The sequence below is a fragment of the Amphiprion ocellaris genome, chromosome 4, assembly GCF_022539595.1.
Source record: "Amphiprion ocellaris isolate individual 3 ecotype Okinawa chromosome 4, ASM2253959v1, whole genome shotgun sequence".
Taxonomy (NCBI): Eukaryota; Metazoa; Chordata; class Actinopteri; family Pomacentridae; genus Amphiprion; species Amphiprion ocellaris.
This window is the reverse complement of record NC_072769.1, coordinates 9,736,786-9,764,153: the sequence shown is the minus strand read 5'-3', so window position 1 is coordinate 9,764,153 and position 27,368 is coordinate 9,736,786. Positions and strand designations below refer to the sequence as shown.

The 27,368-nt window shown below is 39.1% G+C and overlaps 1 protein-coding gene across 1 annotated transcript in view; it reads right to left on the bottom strand.

Moving 5' to 3' along the window:
• The window catches only part of tusc3 (tumor suppressor candidate 3), an 83,454-nt gene that overhangs the window by 43,589 nt on the left and 12,497 nt on the right, over nucleotides 1–27,368 (bottom strand). The window contains exons 2-3 of the mRNA XM_023284283.3: nucleotides 9,259–9,428; nucleotides 3,986–4,103 (exon numbers count right to left, since the gene is read on the bottom strand). Coding sequence (XP_023140051.1) covers nucleotides 3,986–4,103; nucleotides 9,259–9,428 — 288 coding nt within the window. The remainder of the gene's footprint in view (nucleotides 1–3,985; nucleotides 4,104–9,258; nucleotides 9,429–27,368) is intronic.

Below are 27,368 nucleotides of genomic sequence, written 5' to 3'. Positions count from 1 at the left end.
AAAATCCAAAGACGCTGCTTCTCCAGCTCTCTCCGCGTTGGAATGATGCCAGCATGCCCGTTACTCTCATGAACGGCCTGCACCACCTCCTCCACGTACTCTTCCAGGACCTCCCTTTCTCTGGGATTTCTGGCCCCAATCCTCGATCCACAAAAGACGACTTTCTCTCACCTGGACAGAACGATCCACTTTATCATTCCTAGTAGGAGAGCCCCCCGATCCTGTGTGGGCTCTCTGGTGCTTCAATCACTGAGTCAGTGACAGCTGCCATGCTCTGCAGCCAGGGTGCCTGCAGCTGGAGTGGCCTACTCTATTTTTGGCCTTACTTCCTCATCTGCATCTGAGCTCTCCCCCTGCAATGCAGCATGCCCAGTAACTGTCATTTCCTCATCTGTGTTTCTCGCTGACAGTCGTCAGTAACAGCCTGCTTCCCCCCATAACTCTCCGTCTGGGGGATCGCTGCCCCAACAAACTGTCTCACAACCGGGTCCCAAGAATTCCACCCATCCCCATGAATAACTACCTGAAAGTCTTGCTCAGGTAATACCCCAGGTGGAACTCTCGGCGACTGGGACACGGCTGTATTCCCAAATTCCCCCCCTTCTGCCGCTGTCTCAGTCGCTGCTTCCTCTGCAGTCGTGCTGAGTAGCGGCGGGAGTCCTCCTGGAACGATTGTAGGAATTCTAATCCCTGATTGTTGTCCATTTTCGACTTTGTCCATCTTGTTGTCTCGAGTCGTCTGCTCCTTCAAAGCCGCTCGTAGCGCATAGAGTCAGGATGAGGGCAGACTAGGTTCGACTACTCCGCTAAGTCGTCCTGGGCTACCTGATTGCCCTCACGACTTTCACGTATCTCCCCTGCGGTGCTTCCTACACCCTTCTGCAGGTCTAGTGACCCTGAATTATTTTCTCTCAGCCGGTCACCACACTTTTCCTTCCATGGAAATACACAATCCTCACGTCAGGTTACAATCCATCGTTATAATCCTGAGTAGGAAACAAAAAAACAGAAGTCCTCTCTCTGACTTCCAGTGATTCAGAGTCCCGTCTGCTCAGACCTCAGACCATCACTTCTCTCTCTCTGCCAAAGCGGATATCTACAATCCCAACTTCAGCTTTTAACCTTCGGATCACAGGGTATCCACCTCTCTAACTGGGGATTTATTATTTGTTCGGGCGCCACATGTGAATTCCTAAGTTTACGGCAGTGAGAGCGCTGAATCCTAACCAGTAAACCACCAGAGAAAAGTTTAAAAAAGGTCGCACAAAGACCCCAGACTAGGTAATCTGACAGAACCAGTTTTAGATGTAATGCACACAGTAACCTGACTTTTTACAAACTGAGAAGATATATGTGATTAATTCATTATCATGATAAAAATAAATAGAATTTCCAGTCTGTTAACTTTAATTGCAGGATAAATGTTTTATTATAATCTCAGCAGGGAAATAGCAATAGCCCATAAATCATCAGACAACCAATTAAACATTAATTTCTATAACAATCCTCTAATATGACCCCTAACTGGAACTATGCTTTTATCTAAGAAGAGCAATAATCACCCAAATTATGTAATTTGGAGGGGGAGAGCAGACGGTGTGGCCTCACCGGCTGCTCACCTGAAGACCGATGCCCCGCTGGGGCTCTGCTCCAGGGAGGAGGTGGAGAGGGTTCGGTCCAGATTTAGATCTGCTTGTATCCATTTTTGTTCTTTGGGCCAGTAAAAACTTTGTTAATCCATTCTGGTGTTAATCCTTTGGAAATAGTAGAGTTCAGTTATATTCCTTCAGTCAGCGTTATTTTTAGATCACAGTCTTTCGTAATCCTCAAACAGTGCAGAAAGAGCACTCCTTCAGTCCATAATTCCCATAGAACAGATATTCCTTTGCAGATCATGTTGAATCCCCCGTCCGAGTTACGTGGTAAAATCCCCTTTGCTCAGAGCATTTCTACCCTGGCTTGCAACGAGTGACCACCTCGCAACGACTCCCAACTCGTGTCTCGATCCACTGCAATTTATACAACAACTGAACCTTTTGCATATGCAAGAACTGCACCCTTAATTAACATACGTGATGACAGCATTCATCCCCCTCCTCACTCGTGCACTGCTTCCATCCACTGACCTCGTGGCCTCTGAGTGCCCTGGAGGAACTAAAACCATCCACTCTGGACTGTCTCGCCAGCTCCCCCCAACTCCTCCTAAGACCCCTCCATGTTTGAGGAACTGAAACTAACTGTTTGGACTGTTTGGACCCTTCCACTCAGTCTCACTTCTCTATTAATGTATCTGTTCCACCTGCAGCTCAGAGCAGGCCTCCGGTCAGGAAACAGATGTCAGACTCACAAAAATCCCTGACATTTATTTTGAGCTTAATAACCTTTACTGTGAACACTTGACCCCAGTTCACCTCAGCTCTTGACTTCTCACTTCATTACTAAGTTAAAAACCTTAGTTTAACAGTAATCAAAACTCTTTATAAAACATCTCAGTTTCATAGTAATCAAACTCTTAAAAGCATTTCCATTCAATAAAGCATTAGTTCCTCATATTTGTCATATCAAAAACATCAGTTTCCCTGGTAACCAAAACATCACTTTTCACAGTGAGTTGCTGTTCTGACTTAGTTACTTCTTAAACAAAGATTATAAAAATAGGTATTTGTGTTAGCTTTAACACACTTATTAGGTTATAGCATGAATCAGTTACAAATCACAGGTTATAACATCACAATGTTCCCTTATTTAGCTGTTATTCTGCCAGAGTCTTCCCCTTGTGGCTGATTCTGGGATCTCATACCTCCATGTTTCTCAACAATAGCAAGCACAAAAGAAGAAGAAAATACGCAATATTAAAGATTTAGGACTTCAATTAATCTGAATCTAAATCAAGATGAAGAAAAAAGGAACAAAAACAGGCTATTTATAAATAAGCATAGCTGTTTAAGGTTCAAAAGTATGAAGAATAAAAAAAGAAAGGGCTTACTAGTAGAATGCAATCTAAATGTGCATGTATCCACAGTGGCAAAATGACAACTGCTGTTGCTTTCCTGTCAAAACCACACATATACTGTCAACATTATTGCACAGCACATGATTTGTGCCTGATGGTATATCCTTTGAAGTCAATCAGTAGATTATATACAGCTAACAACCAAAATGCTGTTTTTTAATGACATGCGAAGTGGCAGTCTCAAATATTTTAGTCCTTGTTGATGTTGTGATAACTGTAATTGTTGGTTATAAAGCCAAATATAGTTTAATACTACAGGTTACAGAATTCTGGGAGGAGAAAAACACTCAATTGTCATTTAAACAATAAGTCTGGCTACAATTTTCACTTTTCCGTCATTCTGTGATCAACCTTAATCTGATTTCAAACAACAAGCGGCATGAGTCTGCGAACAGTAAGACACAGTGAAAGTGAAAATTGGTTACCTGGATGAGACGGTGTGTAGCCTCGTCTGTAGTTCTGCATCTAGCAGCTCATTGTAACTATTGCTTTGTAGGTACATTTTTGATGATCGATGATTGTGGTAAGTGCTAAGTTCACTGACAAACACACTGCAATCCCTGTAACTACTTCATAGTAATGGTCAACTTGTGTTTCATGAATAAAATGCGTTCAATGACAAACTGCAGCAGCCGTAACTTAATACAGCCTTTTTCCCAAGCATTGCAATACTTTCATCAGTAATCCCTAAGCTCAACAATCAATCATAATTGAGGTATATAGTGACTTTACAGACATTTATTTAATAGAAAATCTTCGACTGTCATTTAAAGACTGTTTAATGGAACAGTTGTGTATTAAACCTATTCGGTAGGCATGTTTCACTTCACCCTTTCATTGTTTTCATTATGGTGAATCACATATAAAAAAAAAAAGGGAAAGTCAAATATGAACCGAACATGAAGATACTAAACTTGTAGTAGGTTCAGATGAACATATTTGCAACTGATCATATGCTAATTACGCAGTTACCTGTTGGAAAACATCAGCTCCCTCATCGTAGTCCACTACAGTGAAGAAAAGCTTGTTGGAAAATGCAGATGAGTAACGCCACGAGTTTGCCAGCACTTGGTACTCCTCATTCGCCTGCCTATAAAACATGAAAAAGACAAGAAGAAGGAAAGAGAAAAAGTCAAACTATAATATTTCAGACACATTCTATGTATGCAAAAAAGGGACTGCTTTACAATCACTTTGTCTCAGACATGTTCGTATTCAAGATTTAAGCTCTTCTGTAGCAAGTAACATAAAACCCATAATTGCCACAGTTGTGCAAAAGATGACTGACTGGCAACACAATCACCCTAAACACATTATAGTAATTTGGCAGGCTTATTTGCAGCTCTATGAACACTCACGACTTAACAGGTTTCTCTTACCTCATCATATTCAAAATCTTTGCATTTCAAACGGAGCAGCTCATGAAATGTGGATTTTCAAGCTCTGTAGAACCGACGCTGTAGTATAAATTGTGGCTAACAGTAATGATGAGCATGCCAAGGCAAGAAATTAAGATTTGAACAATCCCTGCTTGTAAAACTCGAGGTATGTGGTACAAGTGTTTCGTTTTACTCTGTTATTTTACCCAACAGAGGTGTTATTTTAATTCTGACAAGACATAGGTACAGATACTGCACCAAGGATGAAATGAATGCATTTGTTCATGAAGAGAAACAGGGACATAAAAAAGGAGGACACTGTGAAAATTGCAACTAGTGATTTCAAAACAGGTAATGAGGTAGACAGCAATAGGGTAAAATGAGAAGAAGTGAGGTTTGAGATGAGAAACTGCACCAGAATCACAAAGGATGGAGAGTGAGAAAATAGGGAGATGAAACAGAGAAGATGACAGGAGTGAGAAAATGTAAAAAAAAACCAAAAAAACTGTGCTCTAGATCCTTGTCAATGTCTAACTGTTTATTTGGCCTTCACTGCATGTAAAGGTATTATATCTTCCTCTTAATCCTCTCATTTGTCATTTTAATTTCCATTTCCTTTCAACAAAGCCTAATAAAGATGTCATTTTAACAAGTCACGGTGAAGACGCTCGATTTACACAGTAAAATTCCAAAAATCTGTTTCCCTTTTCTATCATCTCCCTCATATGTCTCTGACTTCAGCTACATGTTTGCCTTCGCTTTGGCATTGTGTCTTATGTCAACTTACGTCTCCTGAGTTGGCTTTAATTAGTGGGGAATCGTCTGTCAGGATGTGTTATGTGTGGTGATGTTACATTGTTATCTTTGCAGCTAATATTAGGATGATCCCTTTGAAGCGTCTACCAGTTTAAAAAAAGTAAACGTAGATGAAGTTGAAACTCAGGCCAGCACACTCCCAGGGATTACAGGAGCACTCATCTGTCTGTGAACACCACCATGCAGAAGTTGTCAAGGCGTTACTGAGATCTAGCTTTTACTCTGCTAATAATCTATGTTATTTATTTATTGTTTATTTAGCTACTTTGCAACTGTCATAATGAGAAAAGATTATCAAGAATGATACCACTGAAGGAGGGTTTTCTTTTGTCAACAAATACACATCATATATGCAAATCATACTCCAAAAAATAAAACAAAAAACAGATAAAACAAACTTTAAAACAATTAGTTAAACCAGTCTTATTCACTATATTTCAGTCTCATATTCTTCTGGTTAGCAGTAAATTATGCTGTCTGAATTGTAGTACTTTAATTGAACATTATAAGATTAGTCAAAGAACTTAAATAATAATGGTAAACATTTAGTTATTAATTTTCGAAGTATAGATACACATGAACATTCATGCTAAATACAGATAAACGGTATACATGTGTTATGAGACACTTACTACATTTATACAGTCCACATAAACAGGTTTTTGTTATAAAATAATTCTGGTGGTTGTCAACAATAACAGCAGACAGTGAAAATGTGTGTGTGATTTACCTATTACTTAGATTAAGACTACATTGAAGTACCTTTCATCATTTAACACTTGCAGACAACACTCAGCAGCAAAAATACACAAAAGATTTTTGATGGAAAAAGAAAAATGAAGTTAATGTAACAGCAAAATCAGCCAACAGAATAATTACTTGGAGGTAAAAATGATCGCTGGTCAAAAGCAATAAATCCCAGCAAGACTTGTCCAAGAAATTGCTATTACACAGCACTTTAGGCAATATCAATGAATATGTACTGGAAAAATGTGAATGAATAAATAAAATAATAAACGATAAAACTGTCAGACTTCAGAAACATCAAACCTAACCCTTCCAAAGGGAGACAACTGACACAAGCAAAGGGAGAAGGATGGAGTGCTCTGTTTTTGCATGCATTAAAATATATATGCCTCATTTTTTAAAATTGCACTTTGTGTTGTAGATTTGATTTACAATTGATGCAATTAATTTTTTGCCATCAAACTACATTTAATTAGCACCAATATCCCCATAAGAGCTAGCTTGCAGCCTTACATCTTCAGGGTCTTTCTGGCTCTTCCATCTTCGAAGGTTTTAGATTTAGAATTGGAGATAAGCCTCACTGAACCAGTGACGTATTTTCAATTACTTCTGAAAACACATTTTTATAGAGTTGCTTTTATGTAATGTTGTTTTATTGATTTTCAAGTTACTTTTAAAAGTTTCTTTTTGTTATTTTGCTTTCTGGGTATCCTGCTTTAGCTTTACCTGTCAAAGCAGTTTGTAAATTCTCCTTTTTATATGTACTATATTTTTTTTAAAAAGTTATTATTACTATTATTTTTTCATTATTGAAATTATTATAATTATTATTAGTAGTAGTTGTCTTAGTATTCTCTCACATCCAGATGTATTCAGACTCTTTGGTGTGGCATTCCAAGTTGCGGTCAGGTGTACAGAGTTTTTGCATTATCCTTAAAATGTGTCTCGAACATGACAGGATTCCACCATTAACTGACTGAATGTAGTTCAGAAAGGCTCACTCCTGCCCAACTTCATGCCTCACACAGCACGTCAAAACAAAAACCAAGCAATGAAGTTTAGAAAATTTTCTGTTGACCTCTATAGTAAAGTCGTGGCACGACATAGATCTGGGCAACATCATAAAACAGTTTCTAAAAATCTCAGAGGAATAACTAGATATGCATGAAGTTTGAAACCATCAATGGCAATTGCTATGTTTTAACTTCAAGCCTGTGATCATATTTAAATGGCTCAACTTAACCCAACTTAGCCGACAAACCCCACAGAACATCTGGGAAGAGACATTAGGATATGAGTTCAAATGTTTCCCGTCCAATCTGAGTTTGATGGTAAAGACAATCTGGCTCAAATAAAGGGATAATACAGGTGAGCAAAGCTTAAGATTAACCGAAGAAGACTCAAATCTGTAATCTCTGCCAAAGATGCTTCTACAAAGTCCTGACGTCAGGGGCAGAATGAATGTGAGATTTCAGTATTTGCTTTTTATTTGATCTATCCAAAAAAAGTACAGACAAACTGTGACTGTGTGGAAAATATTGTCCATCAGAGTCAGGATTAAAACTACACCTGAATCTGATCATCTTCGACTGCACTTACATTAATCTCATTTCTAGGGCAAAAGCAATTCTTAGTGAAAAGCCTAGTTAGAATTAATATGTAGTCTAGAACTGGGACAGAGCTTAAGAGTGATGTGGGAGCGAGGACCCCAGTGATCAGCTACCTTTTTCAATGCCTGGTAGTCCTCTTAAGGCAGAGTCTCAGGTCACCATCTACCATCCATCTCATCCTCTCTCTTGCTCTCTTTTTCTAATGATGTGACAGCAATGTTAATAAGAGAATGCTTGGGGCAAAGAAAGCGAGGGAGAGAAGAGATGGGGAGAGACAAAGGGGCTGACAGTAACAAATACATATATCAGTTATATAGAAATAAATTGTTTCTTGTTGGGAGAGAGAAATTTCTGAGGTAGAAATGGATAAAAGTGTTTTTGTTTAAGAGAGCAGCTCACTGTTAATAGTATGTATGAGTAAAAATATAAACCTTCTACAACTTGCTTTTGCAATGATTTATTTAATTATAGCCGTGCTAAGAAAGCAACTCTGAATGTATATCCTCGCAATCAAAGCCAAATAAAAAGACACCAAGTGTGTCTGTGCTGTTACTCCAGTGCTGCCTGTCTGGATGCTGTGTGGCACTGACACAGATAATGAATAACTTATCTAATCAAGTGACTGATGAAGTAGAAGAGTGGCTGATTAGAGTGACAAGCCAGGTTAGGATGAAGAAAATTCAGTGTTGATTTCATCAACTAGCTGGGCATCCCCCATGGACATCAAAACATGGTCAAATACCTGGTACAGACACAAGATGGGAGCCAGGCCTAATCTACATTGTGAAACAGTCAAGGATCAGACACATTTTTTACAAACTAGAATGTAAAAAAGTACACCATGTACTTTAAGGGATTTCCATGAAGCAACTTGACAATGTTGAGCAACTTCCCATGCCACAAAAAGGCAGAAGTTTGGTTCTTACATTGTAGGAGTTAAACAAACTATAGGCTCCAGCAAATAGTGCCTTTCAGGTTAAGGGTGAGAGTGATTTATGTGAGGAAGACAGAAATCAGTAATTCCTAAACTCAAGTCAGCTATTGCATTTAGTAGGATTCAGCACCACGGACAGCTCCAGCATTATCTCTACTATAAAATACAGAGCCGTGTGTAGAACTGTCCATAGTGCTGAAATACACTTAACTGCTTCTGAATCTGTATTAGCATTTTGAAATTGTGCATGACTTCATATTATTTCAAATGCATTAAATGACTTAAGCATAAAAGAGGGTAAGTAGTCCTTGTTAACCTTTTTATGTGGAACTCATCTATCCCTCTTTGGTAGTATTGCTCGGCCGAATATCTTTTGACACAAATGTCAAAGTGAACCACAGATTCTTGTTAGATAAGACTGTTATCTGAGGTTTCCATGACATGCAAGTCTATGTGTGTGTGTGTGTGTGTGTGTGTGTGTGTGTGTGTGTGTGTGTGTGTGTGTGTGTGTGTGTGTGTGTGGAAGGAGGATATTTGAAATAGCAGCAGGATTCAAGAACATATCTGTTTGTGTTTGGTCATTTCTGGCTCAAGAGTTTACACATGAGAAAAGATGCAGGAGGACCTGATATCTCAAGCGATGGAAAGACGTACAAAGGAATGGATGTTGCAATATATAGTACACTCTGTCAGACTGTGACCTATAGTAGGAGCAGTGACCTTATGTGGGTGTGGGTATGTGTGTGTGCATGTACAGACCTGCAGACTGAACACTGCCTCTGAGGCTGCAGGGCAGTGAACATGACGATGACAGAGTAGTTCCTGGGTGGGGCCTTGACGAAACGACGGAACTTGTCCCCGTTCATCCGGACGACCGAACGCCGAGAGGACCACTCCATCATCTGGTCAACCTTCTCTGACAGCAGGTTCTGAACACAAAGACAAAGAAGAAAGGGGCAGAAAGAACAATGCATCCTATTAGAACTTTCCGATTCAAGCAGTTGAGATATTCCTGTGTTCCCAAATGCCAAGAAGAAGTGAACAACAAACATAGGTGTTTTAATTATTGAGGATATGAAAAATCCTCCTAAGAAAAATAACATTCATTGTCAAGTGACTGCACAGAAAAGTGACAAAGACAACCCAATATAACCCTGCTTCCCCTTAGAATATCTAAACACTAGGCACTGTCTCTTCAATTCTGTGATGTTCCAACTTTTTCCTATCTAACACGAACCTTGCTGTATATACTGGCTGCTTTGAAAGTCCGAGGTTGACACAAAGGAAAGTGTTGCCGGATGCAAGTTGCTAAATCTAAATGCAATAAGTTTGACTCCTGGCCTCTATTTACTAATAAGGTACAAACAAAGAATCTGGAGTACAACAAACTGAGCCATTGTTTACAGAAAAAGAGACCTGACTTGGCAGTCTAGCTTTGTGTGTATGCAAAGAAAAAAGCCTCAGTTCTCAGTTGTATTTGTGGGTGAATTCCAAGAGTCTGCTGATGATTAAATCCAGTCCGGTTAAACTATGAGGTCACAGCACTGGCATCAAAACACAATGCTAAAGGTAAACAATGCACAGCTTGTCCACTAAAACACCTAGTGCCTTTGCAAACAGAAATGCTTGTAATAGAAAAGTCATGTTGGGTATGTGTGGCATAAGGGTCTTTGTGTGTCTGGTATGTGGGTCTGTAAATTCACTGCATGACTTTGTCAGTGCAAGTTCTCAGAAGGACACTGCTTAGTTCTCAACAGCAACATCTTTGCCCAACTTCAGCTCTGAGCTGATGAGTGATGAAATAGTGAGACTGCTGATGAAACACTTGTTTTCCAACCGCTGCTGATCAAACTGTACAGCACAAAATCTGTACGAGAAGCATATTTCAGTTTAGACCTCAATAATTTTTTGTGAACTAGACTGTGTTTTTCCTTTTTCCCCCCCCAACTGCACAGTGCTAAATCTGAGCTGAGAGTTTCTCATGCATTTTTCATTAAAGATTTTTGTCTGCCATTGCTGCATTTGTAACACATACATTAGCACAGAAAAATGCTTTATTCGTCCCATTTATTAACTTATTTCTTTAAAACCACTAACATGTTGTTTGACGTAGCTATATTCTGTGATTTGTAACAATAAAATAATTCCCTTTATAGTTTACAATTGGCAGTAATATAATTGATATTGGTGTAAAAGCTCTGTTTTAAGCAGCTTTCCTACCCAACAAAAGAGCAAATCATCTTGGACACCCTTATGAATACAGAATGAATGAGTGAATGCGTGCAAGTCTCATTCAGGCAGAGGGGCATTTGATGCAGGTCTTAAGTGTAGCAGACAGGAGTGGTAGGGTTTTTGTGGTTGCACTCTTTCAAATCTGCAACCAGTTTTAAGATGAGGTTTAAGCTCTATGTACTGTAACTTTCCATCTCCCTCTCTCCATCCCTCTTTCTGCCCCGAAGTTTGCTAGTATTGGATCAAGTAGACAGTAGCTAAATAATTTAACACTGCGTCTCACTCCTATTGCTAATCGGGCACAAAATCTCTTTCTCTTGTTCTCCCTCTCTCTCACGTACACACATCAGGTCATAGACTTGGCTGCACTGAGCAGAGCTGTAGACTAAATCTCTCCAGTAAACTGCCTGGGGACAACATCGACAGAGACAAACAAAAACTAAAAGCCGGACGAGGATAAGGAGGAGAGTGGGACCGAAAGACAAAGAAACATAATAGTATGACGTGTTTTTGCTTGTGCGTCTAAGACAACACACGCTCCTAATGGGCCATGTATAATGAGGGAAGATTCACTAAGAAACACAGCACAAAGGAATACAACACACGAGCACAAACACAATGGTGTGTTTGTCCAGAGGAGGTACAAAGTGCTTTCTGTACACCTTTGCTTTTCTGTCTTTTATTCATCTACCTCGTTCTGGCCCGCGTGCATTCAGCCCCAAAAGGAGAGCTGTCAGTCCTAGATGCCAGTCATACTAGCAGTAATGATGCACTGTCTCACTCATGTCACACGCACGCACTCACGCACTCTCACACACACACACACACACACACACACACACACACACACACACACACACACACACACACACACACACACACACACACACACACACACACACACACACACACACACACACACACACACACACACACACACACACACCGAAATGCTGAAAACATCCAGACGTGCTATGTGAAGGGTGAAGAAATGACAAAGATTGTGAAAAACAACGGAGCCCTGAGCAGTTGCAAAGAAAGGATACTTGCCATCATATAATGCATGTTTTGAAGTATAAGCAGTCTTTTGGCAGCTTAAAGTGGCCAAGTCAGTATGTCGAGAAATGTAAAACTTATTGAGACAATGAAGAGACTAATTTAAATTTGGCATTATACTGCATCACTTTATATATCTTATGCTAAAACCGCAGAGGACTTTTTTTTTTAACTGATTGAAACGATGGCTCTACTGGAAATAAAAATGATTAGCCCCACTGATGCACTATTTAACAGAAGCGGTACTCCCTATATTAAACTAGTCGGAAGGTTGAAGGCACTTCAAAAATTTGTCATGTCTGCCAGTAAAAAAAAACATAACATTTGTAAGTCAAAGGAGAGAATCATGAAGCTACTATATGTTGGACGGTATTCAATTATCTGTTTTTCATTTAATTTCATTCATCCTCTTTTTCCAAGGTTTGTAGGTTTTCACGGTAGAAACCTTGAAAACCTACAAACTCATGCAATTCTCATGCAATTCTGAGTTTAATAGCTGTCTATATACAAATATACAAATATATAAATGTGTGTGTGTGTGTGTGTGTGTGTGTGTGTGTGTGTGTGCGTGTGCGTGTGCGTGTGCGTGTGCGTGTGCGTGTGTGTGTATATATGTTTATACAGACCTGATCAAAATCTTAAGACCAGCTGAAAAATAGCTAGAATTTACCTTTTGCACATCTGGATCTTAATGAGGTTTTAAGTAGAGCTACAATATGCAAAAGCAAGAAGGAGGAGTGAGAGAAAAAGTACTTTGAAAAAGTAATTTATTGAAAACAAGTAAACTGAAATAGGCTGTTTATCAGCTGATCAAAAGTTTAAGACCACAGGCTATAAAAGCCCAAATCTGCTCAAAATTCTCATCTTCTGTCAGGCATTCACATGGTCATGCCCTCCTGATGGCTAAAGCTAAGAAGCTTTCTCTTCTTGAACGTGGTCGGATCATCGAGCTGCATAAGCAAGGCCTCTCGCAGCGTGTCATTGCTGCTGAGGTTGGACGCAGTAAGACAGTCATTCTAAATTTTTGGAAAGATCCTGAGCATTATGGAACAAAAAAGTCAAGTGGTAGACCCAAAAAAATTACACCTGCGCTGAGCCGGAGGATCCGATTGGCTGTCCGTCAAGACACAGGGCGGTCCTCGACCCAAATTAAGGCCCTTACTGGTGCCAACTGCAGCGCAATAACCATCAGACGGCATCTGCGTGAAAAGGTTTTCAAAAACAAAAAACGAATTCAAAGACCTCGTCTCCTACAACGCCACAAAACTGCGCGTTTAGACTTTGCCAGGGAGCATCAAACATGGGACACTGAAAGGTGGAAAAAAGTTTTATTCTCTGATGAGAAAAAATTTAACCTTGACGGTCCAGATGGCTTCCTACGTTACTGGCATGACAAGGAAATCCCACCTGAGATGTTTTCTACCCGGCACAGTGGAGGGGGGTCCATCATGATCTGGGTGCTTTTTTATTCAGTGGAACACTGGAGCTTCAGGTGGTGCAGGTCGTCAAACGGCGGCTGGTTACATGCAGATGTTGCAGCAGGCATCCCTCATGACTGAGGGCCCTCGTCTGTGTGGTAACAGCTGGGTTTTTCAACAGGACAACGCTGCAGTTCACAATGCTCGCTTGACCAAGGACTTCTTCAGGGAGAATATCATCACTCTTTTGGACCATCCCACATGTTCCCCTGATTTAAATCCCATAGAGAACATTTGGGGATGGATGGCAAGGGAAGTTTATAAAAATGGCCATCAGTTCCAGACAGTTGATGCCCTTCGTGAAGCCATCTTCACCATTTGGAGCAATGTTCCCACCAGCCTCCTGGAAACACTCGCATCAAGCATGCCCAAACGAATTTGTGAAGTGATTAACAAGAACGGTGGAGCTACTCATTACTGAGTCCTACTAAGAACATTTTTTGCTCTGGTTTGGAGAGTTTTTTGTAATTTTTTGAGCGATGGTCTCAAACTTTTGATCAGCTGATAAACAGCCTAGTTCAGTTTACTTGTTGTTTTCAATAAATTACTTTTTCAAAGTGCTTTTTCTCTCACTCCTCCTTCTTGCTTTTGCATATTGTAGCTCTACTTAAAACCTCATTAAGATCCAAATGTGCAAAAGGTAAATTCTAGCTATTTTTCAACTGGTCTTAAGATTTTGATCAGGTCTGTATATACTGATGCAGGAATAAAAGCCTATTACTACAATCTGACCTTGCAAAACAGGGGGGATTTGAAATAAAATACTCCCCCTACTAGTAATAGACTGTCTGGGACAAAAGGCCTGGCTCTTTCTTCAGCTGTGGTAAATAAGGCCATTATTTGAGAGTTCACAGTAATTAAAATAAATTATGCGTGTAAACTACAAAGTACTTAAAACTCATCCAAGGAGCAATTCATGCACAGAGACATTTAAATACCTTATGTTGGACCTTGAAGTGACTCCCACACATCGGTGTTATGGCTCCCTATTTACCTGACCCACACACAAACATGTAAAATACATAAGCACTCCAAGCAGCCTTGGACCATTAAAACATTTATTTTCTACCTCAGTGAGCACAGAGGGCACTAAAATGAATCACATCTGGGGATGTGTGTGTGTGTGTGTGTGTGTGTGTGTGTGTGTGTGTGTGTGTGTGTCTGTTTGTTTGTGTATGACTGAATAAGATGCACAAACAGTCTGCAGATATCCTGTTTCAGCCATCTGATTTTGTGTTACTCACTCTATGAATGTCAGAACTTCTCTGTAATACACAAATACACACACATTATAGGTCAAGCAGCAAACTGTATATGTAGCACTGAACCATGATCTGAATCCCTCTCTAGCTTCCCATTTCCTGTGTCATTCTCATCCTCTTTTTCTCAATATATCCATTTTTTCTACTTAATTTTCAAATGACTCTTTCCCCTACTTTACTTTACTTTCTTATTGTACTATCATTGTCTTTTCAGAAACTAATTTTCACATTTTATTTATTTATTTACCTATTTTTTGTAATACAAAGTCATCAAGGTGAGCCGAGAACCTGCAATCACAGCTGAACAAAGAACAACGGGTGAATAATAAACAAACTAAACTATTTCAAACACAATTAATACTCACTGGCGGAGCATGTAATACAATTGGAAAGACATATGAAGAGATGTAACACTCAAAGAACTAAAGAACACTCCAAACAGGAAGTGGGGGTGGTTGTTAAACTGATAGGGAGAAAGGACACAAACAGAAGGGGGCAGGGGTGGGGGATTAAGGGAAAGAAATAAGAAACATCAGAAACTGGGGTAGAATGATAAATGAAGTGAAGATAGTGAGTTTGTCCGCTATCCAGTTACACCATCTTACTGACGCTCTACCAGCCAGTCAACTAGCCCAGGAACTGTGAGCGGATAATTTCGAAGGAAAACCAACCATATGGTAAACTGGTAAGTTTTTTTTTATATATATATATATATATATATATATATATATATATATATATATATATATATATATACACACACACACACACACACACATATATATATATGCACACACACACACACACACACACACACACACACACACACACATATATATATATATGCACACACACACACACATATATTTTAAAAAATGTAATAAAATTGCCATATGCACTGGGGACTAGGGAGCAAAGTCATTCCCCCCCCACATCTTTAAGAGTAATCTGAGAAGTTGCTAACAAGTAATGTTTTATGGCTTGGTGGCGAGCTGCATTTGTTGTTCTCTCCAGTGATGAACACAGTGAGGGGAAGTTCATGCTATCCACCATGAAAAGGAAATAATTTTCTTTACATGTTCACATATATGCTTCCTGTAACACTCCTCGACATAGCCTTTAGTGTTAATTTCTCCCATGGGGTTCTGTGAAGTGCTTTGTAGGTAATGGATAGGGTGGCCAGCCAGGGGATTGATTTGCAGAGCTTCCACATGAAAAGCTAACAAAATGTCATCTATAAACAATCTTTTGCTTTGGGTGGTCTAAACCGAGGTCTATTGTAAGTGAATGTGTTTGGCCATCAGCCTCATATACAGTTTACTGTAATTCTCCCATTGAAAGGGGGATTACTAGAAATTGGCTTCATATAACACGAAACAAAGACTCATCTCTCTCCAACTCGCTCATACAAACATATGCACACGCATGCACGCACACGCATGCACGCACACTGACCTTTGTAAAAACCAACAAAAAATTACTGCAAGTCAATTTCTCATAAATAGTGGCCTTATGATGATTTAGGACTTTCTGTGTAGTGTCACACCAAAAATACATAAAGCACACACAAACGAACGCACAAAGGAGACTCAGAAGAGCAGATCGAAGGAGGAGTGGATAGAAACAGCAATATTAGTCAGAGGTTCATATTTCTGATTTCTTTAAATAGGCACAGAAAGGGAGGATTAAAGTAGAAAGAGGGCAAGAAGGTGACTGAGAGGTTAAATCAAATATGAGGTTTAAATATGTACAGTAGTAGGACTAAAAAAGGTTATTTATATTGCAATAAGTTCAGGGAAGAGGAAATACAAAAAAATAAATAAATAAAGGAAAAGGACTGAAAAGCAAGGAGGACAAGAGCTGGAGGGGGCATGTAGATGACGGAGATGGACAAGATGGACAAATGAGCACAGGAGCAGAATGAGTAGCAGAGTTATTTCCAAAGGGACAACCACATTGTAAACATATTTCTTTGTCTTCAAGCTGATCACAGACACAAACAAGCAAGCACATACCCCACCGCAGGCAATCAGTGAAATCCCATGAACGTGTGCTCTGCATTTATATAAAGAGGGCAAAGAACAGTCGGTGTGGTGAGATACAAACACATATACTATCACACATATTGACAGTCTGCCTGTGTGAGTCAGTTTGTCTGTCGGTGTCAGTTATTGTTTAAATCTCTCATCTTCACCGAATCAAACCAAGAAGCTTTCATATTGCCAACTCCACATCTGTCAGCCCATAATCTACGATTCCCAGAAATATCATGACTTGTCACTGGAGGGGTTGGGGGTGGGGATTTGTCAGCTTATCTGCCTAATAACAATTATTTGAAATAAATGCATTTTCCTCCTGCCTTTGTCCGTACGTTTTCCCGTCTGTCACCCTCTGGTGATTTTGTTTTATTTTATATCTTTGCCCTACTGGCAGCAGTGGTTGTGTCTCTTTGTTATGTCTATAGAATATCTAAAGATTTGTCTGTGTTTTTTTTGGGTTTTTTGCTTCCAGATTACAGCTTCTCACTAAACCTCACAGGCATATGGTATGACATTTTAAATCTTCTGTCATTTCCTTTCCCTGGGGCACCTGTCTAAGTCTTTTGTGTTTGCTGGTTTAGGGTGTCTGTGAGTTTCATCAAGTTAACTTTTAAAGTTTTTTTTCCATGATGGTTTAAATGCCAGTTAGGAGGAGATATAAGTCCAATTTTGAGGCTGAAATAAAATGTGAAACTAATGAAGCATGTCATGCACTGGGTATGAGTGACTAAGTGGAATGCTCACGGGAAGAGCATTACAAAATAACACAACTCAATTAAAACCACAAACCAAATTGAGACTTTAAAAAATGACTGCACCAAATTGCATTTAAAGCTGAGAGTTAGGATGATAAGTTTAAATGTCACAGAGCTTATGTTTCCAGGGTTGTTCCCAGGTTTCTTTTAGTCTGGAATTCCCAGTTTGGCTTTTATTAGTTATTTGAAAGGCACATTACTCATTCATTATGCTCAGCCACACTTACTCTGTTCAAACATATGGAAGAATATTTTAACAGTGCACTGTACAATGTGGCCAGACTGCACCCACACCAGTTGTCACTAATCACCAACAAACTGGCAAATTGTGTAATTTATTCTAGTCGCATTTTATCAGCCAAAAGAGCAGAATGCAGAAGCCAATTGTTTAGTCACTGTGCCTGACATTTATTCACCCCTTCTTCCTCCTTTATTTTTCTTTTCCTTGTCTTTAGAAATGTTGTTTATCCAGTGATAGCACAGAGTTTCAATTGAGTTTATGGAGCATCAGCGGGGTTTGATTTAGTTATAAGGAGATCCCAATATATACTGGACACACACACACACACACACACACACACACACACACACAGACACAGACACAGACACAGACACACACACACACACACACACACACAGACACACACACACACACACACACACACACACACACACACACACACACACACACACACACACACACACACACACACACACACACACACACACACACACACACACACACACACACACACACACACACACAGGACAAGGGGTAAGTCCAACCATAAAAACAATAGGGAGCAGTCAGGGAGCATATGGTCACTGTACTGCAATAAACTCAAGAGATAGAAGGAGGAAAAAAAGTGAGTGAAAAAAATAGGAGGATAACAGCGTGCAAGATGGAATGAAGAGATGAGAAAAAAAATCACCCAGGCAAGTTAAAAGTAGAGGGAAAGAAAAACGGAAAGTAACAAAGAACAATTAAGACCAGAGGAGAACAGTCGTTATATATCAAATAAAGTCATTGTCTGTCATGCACCTAATGTTATATTTTCAGGTTGGGGATCATTAGTTATAATAATATTTGATTCTAATTATACCATGCACATGATTAGAACTGTGTATTGGTCTTATAATTGACAATTCATGTAAAAAAAAAAAAAAAAAAATAGTTGATGCTGAGCAAAACTGACTTGAATTTTCCTAATTCCATTCAACTTCCAAATCAGTCCATACCATATGACTATTCAAAATATGTTTTACAGTACACAACTTTGAAGAAGTCCTCATGCCTGCTGCAGAGAGCAATAAAAGCTGTGCTTTCCCTCGCACAAATAACTGCGAAAGTATCACTATTACACCAAAAGACGAAGTGATTCCTTTATTTCCTTTTAGTCGTCAAAGGCATGTTACAAGGGGAGTACATAATTTGCTAAATAAATGCAATGCATAACAAATTCCTGTGTCAATAGATTTCCTCAGAGGTTTAATTTTTTTGTGGGGTTTGTATGCAAGCTTACAACAGTCAACATCAAGTGAAAATGTAAGAGAAAAACTGCATCACAGAATTTAAAAAAAAAAAAAAAAAGCTATTTCAATTCCTTGAGGGGCTAGGCAGGAAAATTTATACATAGCCATGAAAGAAGAGTAGCTGCTTCTGTGTTGCACAGCATCACCTGTGGTACCCACAAGCTAAACGCCAAGGACGTAGGTTGATGCAAGAGATACGCATTAATCCTTAGCTGAATTAACTTTAAACCCAGAGAAGAACATGTTATGGAATGTCCCATTGTGTGGCAAGCTTGTTGACTATATCGACTGATAGCAGTACTGACTATTAGAAATCAAGGAGACCAGTAACCAGTTTTATATGTTTTAATAAAAAAATAACTTGTCAGCATTTATCCTTCAGTGTTAAATAGGCTATTTGTTCAAATAGTGCTGAGGGTGAGACTTTGCTGAAGACCAAAGAGTGGCAACTACAGATAGCTGCATCGGAAAATCGAATCCAATGATCGGCCAGATCAGTAGTCGTTTCATTCCTACTATAAAGAGTAACCTCTGTAATTCAGGTTACGCTGTTCAACAAATAATTTTATATATGTATATGCATAGGAGCATTTTGAAAATCCACTCTAAATCTTAAAAACTGAAAAAAGACATAAATGGAGCCCTAGAGAAGTGTAATTTGCTGCAACGAGTCATTCTCTTGAACTTGAAAGGAACACAAGGCGAATATGAGAGTGTGAGAGCTCCTTTATCTCCCCGACACATGGCTAATTTATCATGATGTAGGGGACATGTTACCGTCAAGTCTTTCTGTTCCTTATTATCTTTGTCACTCTCCCTTACAATCTGAAGTAGGCTAAAGAAAAAAAAAAGAAAAAGTTTCATCAATTTGCCACTCCAGGCCAAACAGCTTGATTTTAGTCAGACTTCATTGTATTTAGTATTCCTGTATTTAGTGTTAATGTGTGTGTAATGGATAAAAAAAAATCCAAAAGTCGATCCAAAAACTTTTTTAGCAATGTGTTCACTTTTGTGATTTCAGAGGCATAGGTTAGCTGTTTAATTAAGCACAGCAGATAAATGAGAAACAGAGGCGAAGCCTGATGTACAGCCACATCTTAATCCTTTTTGCAGAAATAATAATAATAAAAAAACACTCAAGCACTTCAGTCAAAGGATGTCAGAGGCCGATATGCTGTGTGCAACTGTCTAAAGGTGAGTCGGTGACTTTGAAAGGGTGTTGAGTTATGAAAGGATATCATTAGCATTTGACCTTGTAAAAGTGCACAAGAGACAAAGACAGACAAGATGCAGAAACTGATACAGGTCTGTGAGAAAAATGTGGCAAAAAGGTGAGGAAAAAAGTTAAAAATGCCACGACACAGACACACATAAAGATCAAACTGACCGGAATCCAAAGCTAAGAGATGTAAATGGAAAAGATACACGCACACACAAAAAGCCGATTTTTCTCCCGCTTATGTTGGTTTTCTTAACTATATTTACTATAAATCCATTTTGTCACAAGGTACAGTCCCTCCTGAACATGAGAATAGAACTAACAAAAGTTTTCCTCATAATCTGCTGTACAATCGACTTTGATTTAACAGTTAGCTACTGACTGAGAAGTACCAAACTAAAGACAAAGAGCTTGAGATGAGAAAGGGACCTTGACAAATGTCAGCTCAAACAATACACATCCTAACCTTCTGCAGATAATCAACACTTTTTTGAAAAACACTCAAACTAGGCCCACGACAAGGACTCTAATCAGTTTCTCACATTAATATATGTCACAGGTATCTACATGTAAGAAAAGTTCACATATTTGGGGCTCAAATTTCAATAACACAAAAGACATTTCCAAGTCTCCCACTTCTCAGTTCCAAAAACAAACACCTTTACTGTCATAGTGTTGGTACAAAAGGAGGACTGACTTGAATTCATTTCTGCTGCCTGCAGTACTGTAACAATAATTGGTGCTTTCAGAAACAATGTTTTAAGATAAGAGGACAAAGAAAGACACAAAAGCAGCATCTACTGGCTTGTGTGTAAAGCAGGAAACATTGAAATGAGAGCTGTGGACACACTAAAGGTCAAGAAGTTGCAAGCCTGTCTGACAACCAGATCAGTTGTCTTTCTCTTTTCTGCTTCCCAGGTGTACTGTGTGACCTTTACAGTACCTCTAAGCTGCCATTTAGTCCTCTCTCTCCATCTTTTAGCTTTATGCACCTGGCCAACATGCAGACTGTGCCAATCGTCTTGCAGTAATCATTTTTAATAGTCAAAGCCAGGGCCAAGCACACAATGCACATATAAGCATATTAGAATTACAAGTGTAATTGGCCTGGTATATGCTACCTCATTAGCCTTTAGAAGGTAACACTAGTATTAGTGCCTAATAACTTTGAGCCTAATGTGCTCCTAATTAGCCTCATAAGCCATTCACATTTGTTATTTGCTTCTGCTGAGGTGAGCACTCTCACTCAGTCTCACTAGACCTATCTTCTATGAAGAAATAGTAGCATTTAAGAACACCTCTGAGAGCAACCTCTGAAAATATCAAACGTATACCTATTGTGCAAAGTAAAAACTAACTGCGCACATTTTCAGGAAGGCTTGATTAGGCTTAAAATAAATATTTGCCCCAGGAAAATCTGCTGCAAAACTATGAACAGAGGGAAACTTATGGAATTATCCGATATCAAGACAGAGGTCCGTATTTATGAAAAAGCAAACTTAAATAAAGCATCAGAAATTGTGCTTTTTGTCAAGACCCATAACAATGTTATTATGAAGTTTCTATGCATATATTTGCATTGTGTCTGGTCTGCTTTCATTTCTTTTTCTGTCCCTCTAAAGTTTTTTTTCCAAAAACAGAAACAAAATTAACTTACTTAAAAATATTTATTTTATTGCCATGCAAACCATTAGCAGTGAAGTCTTAAGTTTTTGGTCTGACTCAATGTGTTGTATTACATGAACTGCTCATAGAGCTGAGTTTTCAGTCCTCCACAGAGAGAAAATATGAAAAAGGTAAGTGTCCAAAGAAAACACTGATTACTCATGGCTACATATAGATATATATAAAAACAGATATGTTATTAAAATGGAGTACTTGAGGCAGACGGGCTATTTAACTCAATAAGTGGATGAGCAATAGAGGACAGAGGACAGATTTTGACAGGGTAATATGAGGACTGATGCTATGAAGACTGGTTCTATTGATTTACCTTTTCTTTTGTTAAAGAGCCCCTCTGGTAAGCATCTGTTTTTTTTTTTTTGTTTGTTTGTTTTTTTACCTTGTTAACTTGTTCAAGTCAGTTTTTTTTTTTAATATGCTAGAAGACACACTGTATGTGAAATAAGCAGTCAGCACCACAGCTGAGCACCTTGAAACAGAAGTATGCCGAAAACATCTCAAAAATTTAGACCTCCACGGTTTCATATGTAAAAAAAAAAGAACAACAACAAAAAAGACCCCAAGAAACTACATAAGAAACACTGTACTATTTGCAGGGTAGTGTTATCATGATGCCAAATTTTGACTTCAGTGTGATATCTGCTTAAATATATTGATACAGATACTGAAACAATACCACAGCAAAAACCTGAAACATCAAGAAAAGTAATATCATAACCTATGATTGAACATTATTTCTATTTTTTTTTAATTATGCGAAAGCAAGAAAATATATTTTTTAACGGTTATATTTGGTTACCTGCTGCTCTATTAAGCATTTGAACAAATCAACATGTCTGTCAGTGACAAAATTTGGATGTGCTGGCACTTTGGTCTGGGTTTAAAACATCTTTTAGAAAGAAAGAAGAAGAAAGAAGAAAAAAGCACTTAGCAAGGTACCACACTAAAACCCTGCTGCCACACATCAAGGCACGTCATAGAAAATGCAGCATAAAGGATTGTTAGTAATAAAATGGGGAATAGTTCCATTTCTTACAACAGGGTTCTGCAATACATTTCGAGTATTGGTATACTGTGCAACACTACTGCAGAGTGGGCCTCTGCATATAATTTTTCTTCTTCAGAATCGGTTTCCGGTTTGAACATGTGTAGCTGAATTACTTCAATATTACAACTTGCATATTGTGCAGCATACAGCAGTTTTACAGTGTTTGAGCGGTGTATACTTGTATGCAAATCATTTTCAGGCAGGAGATTATTTTCATAGAGGGGGGGTTGGTTCTGGAGTGTATCCCAGCTGACTTAGGGTAAAGGCAGGGGACAGGACGCCAGTCTAATGATAAACAGGCACACTCACATTCACACCTACGGACAATTTAGAGTCACCAGTTAACCTTAGTATGTCGTTGGACTGTGGAAAACCCACACATGCACAGGGAGAACATTGCAGAAAGATCCCAGGCTCAGGCTGGGATGAGAACCTGGATCCTGTAGCTGCAAGGCAACAGTGCTAACCACTGAGTCACGGTGCAGCCCATCCACAACTTAATTATCATTTTTTGATTTCAACCTTGGTTTGATGAAACTGATGGACCTGAAAGGGCTCGTGTGCTGACTGAAGAGCTCATTTCTGAATGAGCCAGCAATAAACCCACAAGTGAAAAGCTGCTGTCCAGAACCATTCTTGTTTTATTGCCTGGAAAAAAAAATGCATGCATTAAAGTTTTACTTCCTGCTCAACTGCTCTGAATGCAGAATCCTAGCTATTGAGGTAATGATACTCCTTAGAACCAAGCGAGCAAGCTACAGCTGTCTTACAGCCAACTGCAAAGTGGTGTCAGTCTCACAAGGGAAATGTTGAGCTAGATGCACTAAACAGATCATACTCCAGGCTCAGTTGCTGGGACTAATTGGCTGGTCAATAATTTGAACAGCTTGTAAGAGGACTGATCACCAATTGCTCACTTGAAACAAGAGCTGCAGGAATCATCACAAATCAAGCTCCTCATTAAACATGAAACTTTACCATTAAATTCACAGACCTTTCAAAATTGTTCAGACTGTTTTTGCTGACTATTTATGTCCCGTATATCCAATAGCTGTATTGTTTCCTTCTCCAATAAGACACTGCTGTTCATCAAGTTTTACAATAAATTAGGTCCATTTGACTTCAGTGATGGGTAATGAGTTCACTTGGATTTTACCAAGCAAGTAATTGTCTTGTATAAAAGCTCTCACAGTAAACCATGAAGAATAAAAGGTTGCTAAATAGAGTGGGAGTGAAAGTGAAAAATTGAGAGGGAAAAAGACTAGGTCTGACACAAATGGCATTTAGCATTTATCCTGACTACAGCTTTATGCTAAACTGCTTCAGTTCATCACGTATCACGGTATTCCTCTGTGTGTGTGTGTGTGTGTGTGTGTGTGTGTGTGTGTGTGTGTGTGTGTGTGTGTGTGTGTGTGTGTGTGTTTAATAACTTATTTTGGGGCCATAAATAACCTGACAGACAGGCAAGCTTAGACAGAACTGCATTCCTAATAAATCTCAATGCATCTGGGTGGGGAAGATGAGCACTTTTCTAACTTTTTCTCTCATGACTTTCACTTTCAGATAAATTTTTTCTACGTTGATAATCACTGAAGTCAGAACCCAAGCCCCCAACCACACCCTCCACTAGCTGCTTGTATAATACTGACTCCAAAGTGTCCCGGGTGTGACTGTGTTTGACTTGGCGAATACGAAGCAGCAGAAGAGCCAGAAAAACCATGTTGGTGACTTGACATTCCCTAGGAAAACAAATGCTTCCAAAAGGCTAAGTTAACATAATTCAATAATTCATAACCAATTCGATCATTTCTAGGTGTAGCTTTACTTAACAAGGATTCACTATGTGGCTATAAGAATAAGGTCTGTGGGTCAAAAAACAGCAGGACAGAACTGAGAAAATGAAATCTGCCTCTCGTCTGTACTTAGCCTCTCAGGATAAGTGCCTTCAATATAGCAGTCTCATGACATTTTCTCTGCCATGTAGAGCATCACAAAAGCGGAGACACACTTACATACACAGTCTTCAGTGCCGTGTTGACAGGCTTTCTACCAGTGAAGCACAAAGACTAAGAGTTTAATAAGAGAGAATAATCAGATATCTCTGACAAGCAACAAGTACATGCACAGAGACACACGCACACAGCATTACAGGCATTTTATGTGACAACCCAGTACATAGTCAAGACTGTGTGTAGGTAAGTGCATATGTGTTAAGAGTGTATAGTCGTGTGTTTGAATTTGTTTCTGAGTGTGTATATTCGGTCTGCGAATTGTCATGGCGACACAGGGCTGCCAGGGAGGATAAGAGTGTGACGTCTTATCAGTCACAAGCCAGACAGACACACAAATGCACATTCTCAGACACAGACATACACACATACATGTTGGTATAATATGCCACCCAATATCGGCTATATAGCGAGGCCTGTCACCATGAGGGGGCTGGAGAGGAGGGGCAGCGGGAGAGTAGGGAGAGGGAGGGGAGCACAAGCAAGGGAGGTAGAGGGGGAGAAAGTTGAGGGATAAAATAGAAAACGAAAAATCAAATGAGAAGAGAGGTGACAGGGAAGATAAAGATGAAGAGGAGGTAGGTGGGAGGGTACTGTTATAACATTTCCCAGTGGAGATCACAAGTGATGAAGAAACGGGATAACTGATTAGAGGAGAGGCATATCAGCCATTAACTGTTAGAAACACTGCTAACCACAAAGTGTTGCTATCTATTTCAGGATTAGTTTTCCTGATGGAATAGTTAGCAAATACAGAAAGTATTTAAAGTATTAAAAATATACTGTCGTCAAATGCTGGTGAATTTGCTGGTGCATCCTTATTCTTGCAGCAGCTCCTCTTCTCTGCTACTGCTTAACCCATCACCCTGTCATAAAAAAAGACAATGGCAAGCTTTCCCTCATCAGGCAAGACATCCCTGGACTTGAAGGTTATGTCTACACAACGTTCGCACTTCAGCACAACACTATTGCATGTATTTGTCCTAAGGGTCGCATTAGGTGTACTAATGCATTATCATGTTCTATTTAATGGACTATAGAATAAAATTCCAATGTGTATAATGTGCAGATGCTCCTTGTACAGCTATGCTTCCATTATAATAAGTGAAGTTGCAACACCAGAGCAGTAATCTATAGAAAATGGATAAATGGAAATACTGTGCACTGAAAAAATGACATCATAATTATAGTTGGATATAAATACCCAGAAGATTGCGGCTAAGATGAGGCATCCATGTTGGTTTTTCCATATGATTTGGTGCAAGGAGTTTTAAGAAAAATGATATAACTTCCCTCGTGGTGCATACAAAGTCAGCCCATGCTATTAACGACACAAGAACTTGAAAGGACTAGCAGGATGGTTTAACTAAGGCAGTAACGGAGAGATGAGGATGGGCAAGTTATTGAGTGCAGCTGACTTATGGAAATCTCCTTGAAATCAAGATCTCTTCTGCAAGACCTGAGAATAGATTATAAATGCATAAGATCACAACAATGTTTGTCTCTCAGGCTCTCAGAGGAATGAGGATCTCTTTCTTCAAGCTGTGTCACAGCTCATTAATAGTAAGGAGCACGTAGTACTGGGAGAAAAGTAGTCACACATTTTTGTTTTTGAAAGAGCAAAAGCGTTGTTTGACGATAAGAATTCAATGTCAGAATCATGTTCAACACAGGTTTTGTACGACAGTCAACAAATTTTAAAACAAAAACACTGAGGCTATAACCTAGAGAAAGCCTCCTTTGCACTGGACCCAATGGCAACTAAGATGGTATCATTAACATAAAAATGTGCCCAACAATGTGGAATTGTGTATTGATTCAAAAATACATTTTAAAAATACATGTATTGTGGGCTCAACACAATCCTCGAGGAACACCTTTTTAAAACCTTTTGAAAACTTGAAGTCATCTGCAATAACAGTATGAAGTTTGTGGAGGAGATATGATTTAACCTAGGTGCAAACATAGAAACCCACAGAAACCAGCTTATTTAATAAAATGCTAATGTGTTCGCCAGTACATCAAGTGAGCTGACCATGTCTAGAATACTACCCATCTGGCCTGTCTTGCCCAAACTGTCTGTCCTTGACTCCAGTTCAGGCAAATCAATCAAGTCTGTCACAACCCTAAAAATACCTGCCTTTGAGGCCATACACGAAATAATTAAAGTATTACTAACAAGTGACCACCGGCACACTTATCAAGAGGAGACAATTTAGTGAATTACATAATAATATTGGGGGAAAAACATTTCATGAATAAAGGTTAGTGCTTTTTGTATGGTAGTTTATTTGAGCCAGAGATTTTTGGGTATCAAGGTTCTGGAGACCCCACTTAAGTGTTGCACTGTACCCTGAGTTCCACCTTTCTCACAATGGCAACATAATAGTGTACATTTTTGACATGTATTGATAGGTTCAAAATTAATTTTAGTTTAAAAAACAGCAGAGACAAGGAAAATGTCAGGAAAGAGACCAGGAATGACATGCAGTGAGGACTTTTTCTGGCCAGGGATCAAACTGGGGACATGTAGTGTACACAATAACCACCTGGCT